This window comes from Ursus maritimus, unplaced genomic scaffold (genome assembly GCF_017311325.1).
Source record: "Ursus maritimus isolate PB19 unplaced genomic scaffold, ASM1731132v1 scaffold_19, whole genome shotgun sequence".
Taxonomy (NCBI): domain Eukaryota; kingdom Metazoa; phylum Chordata; class Mammalia; order Carnivora; family Ursidae; genus Ursus; species Ursus maritimus.
In genome coordinates, this window is record NW_024424341.1 from 52,941,890 (window position 1) to 52,951,429 (window position 9,540).

Below are 9,540 nucleotides of genomic sequence, written 5' to 3' on the forward strand. Positions count from 1 at the left end.
CTCTAACAGAGAGACCTGCCCAGGACAGTACAGGATGGAAGACCGCCATGTTCTCAGGAAGTCCCACCCCCCTGTGGGAAGTCCCTCCCCCAGAGAAGTCCACATTTCTGTGGCTGGAATGCCCATCTTAATGAAGTCCTAGTTCCTGATGACACTTTGGACCCTCCTGAAGGATGTCCTACCTTTTCCACAGAAAGACCCAGCTCCGTGAAGTCGACTTATGGCCGACAACCTGCCACCCACAAGTATCCTCTCGCAGCGTCTTAGAAGGGCTCACCATTAGTGCCTGTGGCTTCCAGACATTGATTCATTGAGCCTCGGCAGGCGGTCAGGGAAGTCTCTTCTGAGGAACATCCATGGGTGCTGTTCCCCTCACAGCTGTAACACTCGAGGCCATTCAGAGGCAGGTTTTGAAGCTCCAGGACTTGGGAGAAGACAAGTGACACAGAAACCAAGGAAATTAGTATGGGGGTGCAGGCAGGTGGGGTGGAGGGCTGTCCTTCCTTGTATTACCTCCCCTAGAACTGTCAACTTGCAGCCAGAGATGTCATGGAGCCACCTTGTGGTCAGGCATTGGAACAGCACTGTCTTGGGGGGGGCGCTTTTTTTTTTTTTTTTTAAGATTTTATTTATTTTTTTGAGCTAGAGAGTGCCAGAGAGCACAGCACGAGCAGGGGGAGGGGCAGAGGGAGAGGGAGAAGCAGGCTCCCGTCTGATCAGGGAGCCAGATGTGGGACTCAATCCCAGAACCCTGAGATCATGACCTGAGCTGAAGGCAGACGCTTAACCAACTGAGCCACCCAGACACTGCTTCTAGAGGGTTCTTTATAGAACCTGTGAGAGAAATCCCACCTCACTGCTCCTCCTGAGCCCCTATCTGACCAGGCACTGGGCGAGCAGCTGTGGAAGACAAAACAGTCCCTGTCCTACAGCACTTACCACTTAGAGCTACACTATCCAATATGGTAGCCACTAGTCACCTGTGGTTGTTTACATTTACACTGAAATGAATTCGTATTAAGTAAAATTCAAAGTTCAGTTCACATTTCAAGGGCTCAATAGCCATATGCTATATGGACAGTACAGATATAGAACATTTCTATCACTGTGGAAAGTTCTGTTGGGCAGTACTGATTTATAGAGACAGAATAACACCAAGGAGCGAGATGATGGTGGAGGGGAGGGACAGGGAATGTTTCCCTGAAGACGATACTTTGAAGCTGAGACCTAATAAAAGAGAAGTAGCCAGCCAGGTAAACTCTTGGAGGAGATGTGTTCCTGGTGGAGGGTACTGCATGTGCAAAGGTCCTGAGGTAGGATGGAGTTTGGTGGATGCGGAAACTGAATGTAAAGCGTGAGGCAGACAGGTGCTGGACTACACAGGGCATAGGATGGTCTTTGGATTTTATTCTGAGAGCAAGGAGTTGCTGCAGTGCCTGAGGAAGGAGAGTGACGTGCTCTGGTTTACATTTTTAAGAAAGCACTCTTGCTGCTGTGTTGAGCACTGGCTGTAGGAGGCAGGAGTGGAAGCAGGGGGACCAGCAAGAAGGTTATCACAACAATCTAGGCAGGAGCTCCCGGTGGTATGGGCCAGCAGCGTGGAAGGATTCAAGGAAGTATAAAGCACGGGTCTTGGTAAAGGTTTGATGGGCTCATTCAATTTCCATACAAGCCTTCTTTGAGGAGGGGCTTTCAGAGGCGACGGACACCTAGAGAGGAGGGGTGGCCTGCAAGTGAGGGGCAGAAGCCTGGGTACACCTCCCTGCCCCGACGCCCAGCCTCATGCTGCCTGGTTCCCTTGCCCCTCACCTGGGCCCGCATTGCATTTGGTGGTGTTGCAGCACTGCAGGAAGTGGAAGGTGTGGTTGTTATGGAAGCCGGTGGGGCCTGGGCAGCCCGGAAGTTTGCCACAGCCGCGGGTGTGGTGCTCATCCCTTGGACTGCCTGTCGGGGGCAGAGGAGAGAGGTCAGATTGTTCAGGGGCTGACACTGGCTTTGCCCACCACCACAACAGTCATTTGCCCATTTCCTGCCTCACTGTTCATTATAGGACCTTCATTTTATCTGGAGCAGCCATATATCTAGGCCAAAAAACCCCCAAAAAACCAACCACATTTTCCAGCTTCCATAGGTATAATCATGTGGCTAAGTTCTGGCCAATGTGATATAAATAGAAAAGTGTTATGGGATTTCCAGAAAGGAGAACCCTCACAAAAGGAGGGGTGCCTATTTTTTTGTTCCTTTTCCTCTTTCTCCTTCCTGAAACTTGGACATGAGGTTTGGAGCTCTGGCAGCCATGTTGGACTATGAGGCAATCTTGAGAATGGAAGCAATATACAAGAAATGAGAAGGCATCTGGGCTCCTGGGGCTGTAGAACTGTCCTAGTGGCCCAGGACTTCCTAGCACTAGACTTTTTGTGCGTGAGAGAAGTAACTTTCTACCTTGCTTAAATCCTTGTTATTCTGGGGTCCTTGTTGTTAAGGGCAGCCTTGGGGAGGAGCAAAGCAGGGGGGAGGAGCTGCTGACAGGTTGGAGCTCACCTTCCAGGCTCCGGTGGGTCACCACTTCCACGCACTGTTCTGTAGGGCTGCGGCATTGCAGGCTCTGGTCCCAGCCCCTCTCACAACTCAGATCTGATGAGGCGCAGGAAACACATTCGAGGTAACGGCTTCGGATTCGGGGAAAGGTGGGAGGCCGACCTGTTTGGGGAAGGGCAGGAGGGTGAGACTCCATGGGGAGAGTTTCGGAAATCTAGCTCCCTTGAAGACTCACTTTAGCATCAACTCCTCCTTATCTCACCCTTCAGCCAATCATCAAAGCCCTGCCTATCCCACCTCCTGAATCTTTCTGGCATCCATCCCCTCCTTTCCAGCCCCACGACCAGGTCAGAACTCCTTCAATACCAGGTTCCTCCCTGGCCTCCTGGTTTCCATCCTTGCCCCCAGCCCCACCCAGTGCATCCCCGCATGGCCCTAGAAGGATGTTCTAATACTCAAATCTGAGCCTACCTCTGCTCTGCTCAGAACCTCTCCATGGCTCCCCAGTGCCCTCAGAATAAAATCCAAGCTACTTAGCGTGGCATTCAAGGCCCATCAACATCTGGGTCCTGGCCCCCTCTCCTGCCTCATCCCCCTCCACTAGCCCCTCAGACTCTACTTCCCATGACTTCCCACAGTCCCTGAACGTACATGCTGACTGGCATCCAGCCTTTGCCTAGAACACGCTCCCCTGGCTCCCTACTTTCCCTGTCTCCTCCTACTCATTCTTCAGGCAACATCTTCTCAAATTTCACCTCCTCTAAGAAGTCCTCCCTGACCTCCCTCTGGGCTCCCCAATCCCAGCCACACGCACTCTGGATCATTCCCCTGTCTGACTGGACTCTGAGCCCCAGGAGGTAGAGCCAAGGCTGTCCTGATCATTACTGTGTCCCAACACAACCCGGCACAGGGCCAGAGCCAGAGAAGACATTCAGTAAATATTTGCTAAATGAATGAATGAATGAATGAAGAATTGCTTAAAACCCTGCTATTGTTCTCTGTGGTAGCCAACCTCGGAGACGGCCCCCAGTGACCCCTGTTTCCTGGTACACACACTCAAAGAATAGGGCTGACCTGTGTAGCTAATGGGATATTGCGGAAACAATGGTGTATGACTCCCGCGCTAGATCATAAAAGGCATCGAAACTTCTTCCTGGCTCTCTCTTGGATTACTTGGTCTGGAGGGAGTCCAGCTGTCATGTGGTTAGAAGACTCAAACACCCCATGGTGAGGTCTACGTGGCGAGGAACCGAGGCCTTTGTCCAAGCTAAGGGAGGGGACCATCCATGTGACTAAAACTCCCTTGGGAGCCTTGGGATGACGGCAGCTCCACTGTCATCTTGATTGCAACCTCACGAAAGATCCAGAACCACCTACTTAAGCCACTTGCAGATTCTTCAGAATCTGACCTTCAGAAACTTCATGAAATAACACATGCTCATTTTTGTTTTAAGTTCTGGGACAATCTGTGATGGGGTGATAGATAATTAATGCACTACCCGATTGTGTCAGGGATCCAAGCCTCGCTTGACTGATCTGTGATAATACTGCCTCTCATTACCTGCTGGTCCAAGCCAAGGGGCTGAATTATTTTTCCCTGGAAACACTAGAGTCATTCCTCCGGCCAGGTCTTGGCTCACACCACTCCGGAGCCTGGCATGCCCTCCCCTTCCTGACCCCAAATATCCAAGTTGAGTTGGGGCCAAGTCCTACATAAGGGAGAGGGCTGTCTCAGCCACTCTCTCAGCTGGCAGGCCAGCTGTTGGAATTTGGTGAATCATTTACATCAAGGCCAAATCTTCCCCAACCCCGAAGAAAAATAATTAAAATGCCAATGACCCTTGTCTTCTCACATGAACTTCCATGAAAATGGAAACATGGATTGCCATCACCACCATTATACCGTCCTCGTGTCCCCTAGTGACCTGTTCTTCTTATGTTGCTCTTCTAAATGTGGGTCACCCTCAGGGTTCTGTCTTAGCCCCTTTTCATTTCTCATGGTGCACACCCTCTCCCACAGGAATGTTATCTATTGACCTGGCTTCATTTCCACGTGTCTGCTGGGAACTCACTGCAGGCAGGACTTCCTCCGAGCTCCACACCTGTACACCCAACTGCCTCCTGGAGAGGCCCTCTGGCTGTCCCTCAAACACCTGAGTCTCTACATGCCCCAAAGGAAGCTCTCTATCTTCTCCATCTTCTCTAAATTGGTCCTTCTCTTCTGAATTCCATATCTCTGCGGTGGTCCCATTCAGTTCCCCGGGGCAGAGACCTGGCAGGTTCCTTGATCCTCCACATCTAGGCACCAATCTGGAGACTTCTCCTGGCCTGACTTCTAGTTCTTTAATCCTTTTGCCCCACTGCTTCTGGTCAATATTAAGCACATCTATTGAGTTCTTAATCTCAGTCACTATTCTTTGTTTTCTGTTTGACTCTTTTAAAAAATGGACTCCACCTTTCTGCTAAAGTTTATCCTTTCCTCTATTTTTTTGGACTATATTGATCGTGGCTATTTTAAATGTTCCTGTCTAATAACTTCACTATCTGAATCATTGCAAGTCTGTTTCTACTTTTGGATTTTTCTCTACGTTTCCTGTTAATTGGTCCATTCAGTTTTCTTTGGTGTACCTTGTAAGTTTTGATTAGATGTCAGACATCATAATGAAAATTTGGAAAGGCTCTAAATAATGTTATTTTCTTCCCAAGAAGGTCAGGTTTTCTTCCTGCTGAAGATCAGATGTAGGCATTTTTAGGGCTGGTCTCTTTCAGTTTTGCCCTTACGCCTACGGTATGGTCTCAGAGGAAAGCTTGGAGTGGTTACCAAGGCCTCTCTATCCAACTTGGCAACTTTTGTTTCCTCAGCATCATATGCCTGCTGGAATCCTTGTTCAGTTCTGTAGCTTCCCAGATACTATTTTCTGCTGAGTTTCTTGGAGTCTCACCCTGTGCATGTACAGCTTGCCAATGACTTAAAGGAAATCTGCAGATTTGGGGACACCCTTTTCTGTGGTTCCATACATTCCCAGCCTCTACCTCTCATTTTCCAGACACTCTGGGAGCCCTAGACTCTAACCCCTGTCTTCTCAGTCTAGCAATGATCTCTCTTATTTGGGTTATATCTCCCCTTTGCAGCAGTGATTTGGAAAGTGCACTCAAGCATAAAGCCAGCTTCCTGTATTTCTGTGCTTCCCTTATTTCAAAGATCGTAGCAAACTCAAGTTCCTCTCTTCATTAGCTGCTCTCCAGTGACCTCAAGTAATTGTGTATAATTTGCCCGGCTTTTCTGGCTGTCACTGGCAGATTAAGATACGTGTGACTCCATCATGACCAGAACAGCAAACCCACCCCCTTGTCTAACCCACCAGTAAGTTCTGCTCGTCTACCTGCTACATAGTTCTTAAAATCCACCCACTTCTCTCCATGTGCGTGGTTGACATTCTAATGCAATCACTCTCTTCTTCATCTGGACCACCTCACCCACCTCCAAGGTGGACTGCCCTCATCTACTTTCCCTCCATCATTGCTTTCGTCTGAGGTCAGAATAATTGGTTTAAAAATGCAAATCTGATCATGACACTCTCTGCTTACAACCCTTTTATGACTAGGGCGTCTGGATGACTCAGTCGGTTAGGTGTCAGACTCTTGGTTTTCGCTCAGGTCATGATCTCATGGTTGTGGGATTGAGCCTCCCCCCCTCAACCCGTTGGCTCCACATTCAGTGGGAAGTCTGCTTGAGATTCTCTCTCTCCCTCTGCCCCTTCCCCCACTCATTGTGTGTGTGTGCTCTCTCTCTCTCAAATAAATAAATCTAAAAAGCAAACAGACAAACAAACAAAACTCAACCCTTTTATGACCTCCCCCTGTTGCCAGTATGGTCTATATTTCTCACCACAACCTAGAAGGCCCCATGTAGTATGACCTTGCCAATTTTGCCAGCTCCTCTTGCCCTGTTTTTTCTTTCCTCCAGCCATACTACTTTCAGCCACCTTTGGGCCTTGGTGTCTGTTGCTTTTCCTAGAAAACCCTTTCCACTGTCTTTTTAACAGTCTGATTCCTGCTCATCCCTCAAGATCCAGCTTAGTTGTTGTTTTCTGTAGGAAAACTTCTTTGACCGGAGTCCAGTATCTCCCCTAGGGTCCCACAGCTCCTACTCTTCATTCATCCCAGCCCTGATTACTCTGTCCTCTGTTTCCCTTATCTCAGCCCTGAATATTCTGGACTGTGCTTCCCAACTACAGCTCTGACCCCTCTAAGACCAGGGGGTCTCATGGTCCTGACCCCTCTGCTTGTGCTTCCCCATCCTGGCTCTGACTGTAATCTGAGCAGTCACTGTCTGGTGATGGGTCTGTCACCCCCACTCCCACCCCACTGACTGTAAGCCCATGGTAAGGCCCAAAGCTGTCTTGGTCACTTCTGTATCCCCAGTATCACATAAATACAGGATGTGGTTTAACCAACTACTCCAGTAATCACAAGTAAGGTAAAATGGCCTTAGAAATGGGGCTAATAATCGCTTTATCACTTATTAAATTACTGAATTGATAGCTGTTGCCTCAAGCTTGCTGGTAAACCCCTGACCACTCCCAACTCTCTCTTTAGAACCCTATGTCTCCAAGATCCATCAGCTAAAGAGGGGGCTCTAGGAGTATTCCAATTGATCAATGCCTTCTGCATTGACTGATATTGTTAAATCTTCTGAATATTATCTAGGATTCGAAGAATTACTTAGACTCGACTATCAGTGTTTTCCTTAAGCACATCTAACAGAAAGCTAAAGCCAGCGTCCCCTCTCTTGTCACTTCCTTGAAAATAAACATCTGATTCAGTCTCCACCTACAGACGAAAGTTTGAGGTCAGCATGGATGAACGAGAAATGGTGAAAACATAGGTGCTATGCTTACTGATGTCATTGGGACTGGCCTGGCCTTAACCAATTTCCTTCCTCGCCAGGCCCAGAAAGAGGAATCTACAAGCATGACTATGCAACATGGATCCGTTGCTTCCCACCCTCTCCTGTGGGAACTGGAGAACCTGAGTCTTTCTAAGTCTTTTTGTTAAACCGGCATTTGAGAGTTGGGGCTGGTGGGGACAGGATCAGGAGAATGATGGTGGCAGGGTCGGGGATGGTGAGGGCTGCCCAACTCACCAGGGATGGGTCGGTTGCACAAGTCAGTCCCGCACAGGGTCTCCGTGAGAGTGATGATCTGCATGCCTGTCCGATAGCTCATGGTCCTGTTCCTCTTCTCCGGGTGGGCACAGCCTCTCTCCACCACCTCCAGCTCTTCACCTCCTGTGAGGAATAGATCTTTGTCACCCCAAAGGCAACCCTGGGCCCAACCAGCGTCTGACACTCTTGGTCCTAAGGTCACCCACTTCTGGGGCTGATCCTTGCCAGGCCTCTTCTCTTGGGTCCAGCCGTCTCCCCTCCTCGCCCTCCCACCACAGGGAGCCTACTCTCTCTTAGTGACCCACTATGGCTGAGGCCATCTGGATCCATCTACCCCTCCCTCCCAGCTTAGTGATTTTAGCAGGGAGATGCCTCTAATAGGACTTTTTTAAAGGAAAATGTTACAGGCTTCCCAAAAAGCATAAGAGAATGATACAATAAATACTGTGCATTCATCACCAAATTTTATAAAATATTAGAAAATTTTGCTGTATTTGTTTCAGATATTTTTTTCGAAGAACTTACATTTAAAAGATAGAGTTAACACCTCCTGCCCACTCCCCCAAATCCCATTCCCCTTATGCCCTGTCCGGAAGCAACCACTGGGGTAGGTAATTCTCACACTAGGTACGCATCATAATGTATACTACTATTTCTTTATACATTATTTATGGCATATTGTTAAATACTATTTATATTAAAGCTGTCATACCATGCAACACGCTTTTTTCCCCCTCAACCTGATGTTTTTGAGACGTATCCACTTTAATACCTACAGCTCAAGTTCCTTCATTTAAACTGCTGTGGAGCATTCCATTGTGTGATTACACCATCATGTTTTTCCTCCACTGATCGCTAATCCATATCACCAACATCACCGCTAAGAACATTCTTATACATGTATCCCTGGGCACGTGTGTCCAAGGTTCTCGGGGGTTTCTATATTCCTAGAAGTTGAACTGCTGGCTGGAGGGTATGCTAATCTTCATCTGTACTAGAGACTTCCAAATTGCTCTGTGCAGCGGATGCACGAATTTATCCCCATTAACAGGGTAGCTCCACGTCTCGCCCATCCCAGCATTGTCAGATTTTTAAATGCTTGTCCCTCTGGTAGGTATGAAAGAGGGTCCCCTTGTCTTTTTTTGTTTGCATTTCCCTGATTACTGGTGAAATACGTTTTCTTGGTCACTTGCGTTCCCTGTCATGCTGTAGCGGGGGAGCTCACCTTCCCATATGCGCAAGATCGTGGTCCTGCAGAGGTCCTGGTCACCGGCACACTCTTCCACCTGGCACTTCCCGGTCCTCCAACACAGCATGCACTGTAGGCTCCAGGAGCCTGGGGAGAAAGAGGGAGGAGAGGAGAGATTGTTACAGCTCCGAGCCCTCCTTCATGCCCCAGTACCAGGATCAAGTCTCTAGGCCTTGTGCACTCAGGTTCGCGCTCCCCATTCTGCCCACCTCTCACCTCTCTGCTCCAGCCCTGGGTTCGGGTCAGCAGTACTTCCGGTCTATCTCTAAACCCCTGTTTTCTCTACAGTCCCTAAGCTAAAGTTCTATCTCCTCCCACAATCCTTCCCTAAAGTCCCGCCCTGGCTCATTTTCCCTTGAATTCTGTTACAGTGCCAGGCCTATCCTGAGTCCAATCCCCACCCTCTCCGTCCATCTGAATGTTCTAGCCCAGCTCCAATTTAGGTCCTTTCCCCCATTCCACCGGCCCTCGGTCTATTCTATTCTGCTTCGAAAGCTCCCCTAAGGGCGTTCTACCCTCACCCACCTGCAGCTGATCTTCACGTTCTACCCCAGTTCCCAGTGACCCTCACTTACTATCCCCCCCC

The 9,540-nt window shown here is 49.0% G+C and overlaps 1 protein-coding gene across 1 annotated transcript in view; it reads right to left on the minus strand.

Moving 5' to 3' along the window:
* Window positions 1-9,540, minus strand: part of PLAUR (plasminogen activator, urokinase receptor) — a 12,202-nt gene that overhangs the window by 1,359 nt on the left and 1,303 nt on the right. The window contains exons 2-6 of the mRNA XM_008684421.2: window positions 8,931-9,041; window positions 7,685-7,828; window positions 2,542-2,700; window positions 1,810-1,944; window positions 278-424 (exon numbers count right to left, since the gene is read on the minus strand). Of these exons, the coding sequence (XP_008682643.1) occupies window positions 278-424; window positions 1,810-1,944; window positions 2,542-2,700; window positions 7,685-7,828; window positions 8,931-9,041 (696 nt within the window). The remainder of the gene's footprint in view (window positions 1-277; window positions 425-1,809; window positions 1,945-2,541; window positions 2,701-7,684; window positions 7,829-8,930; window positions 9,042-9,540) is intronic.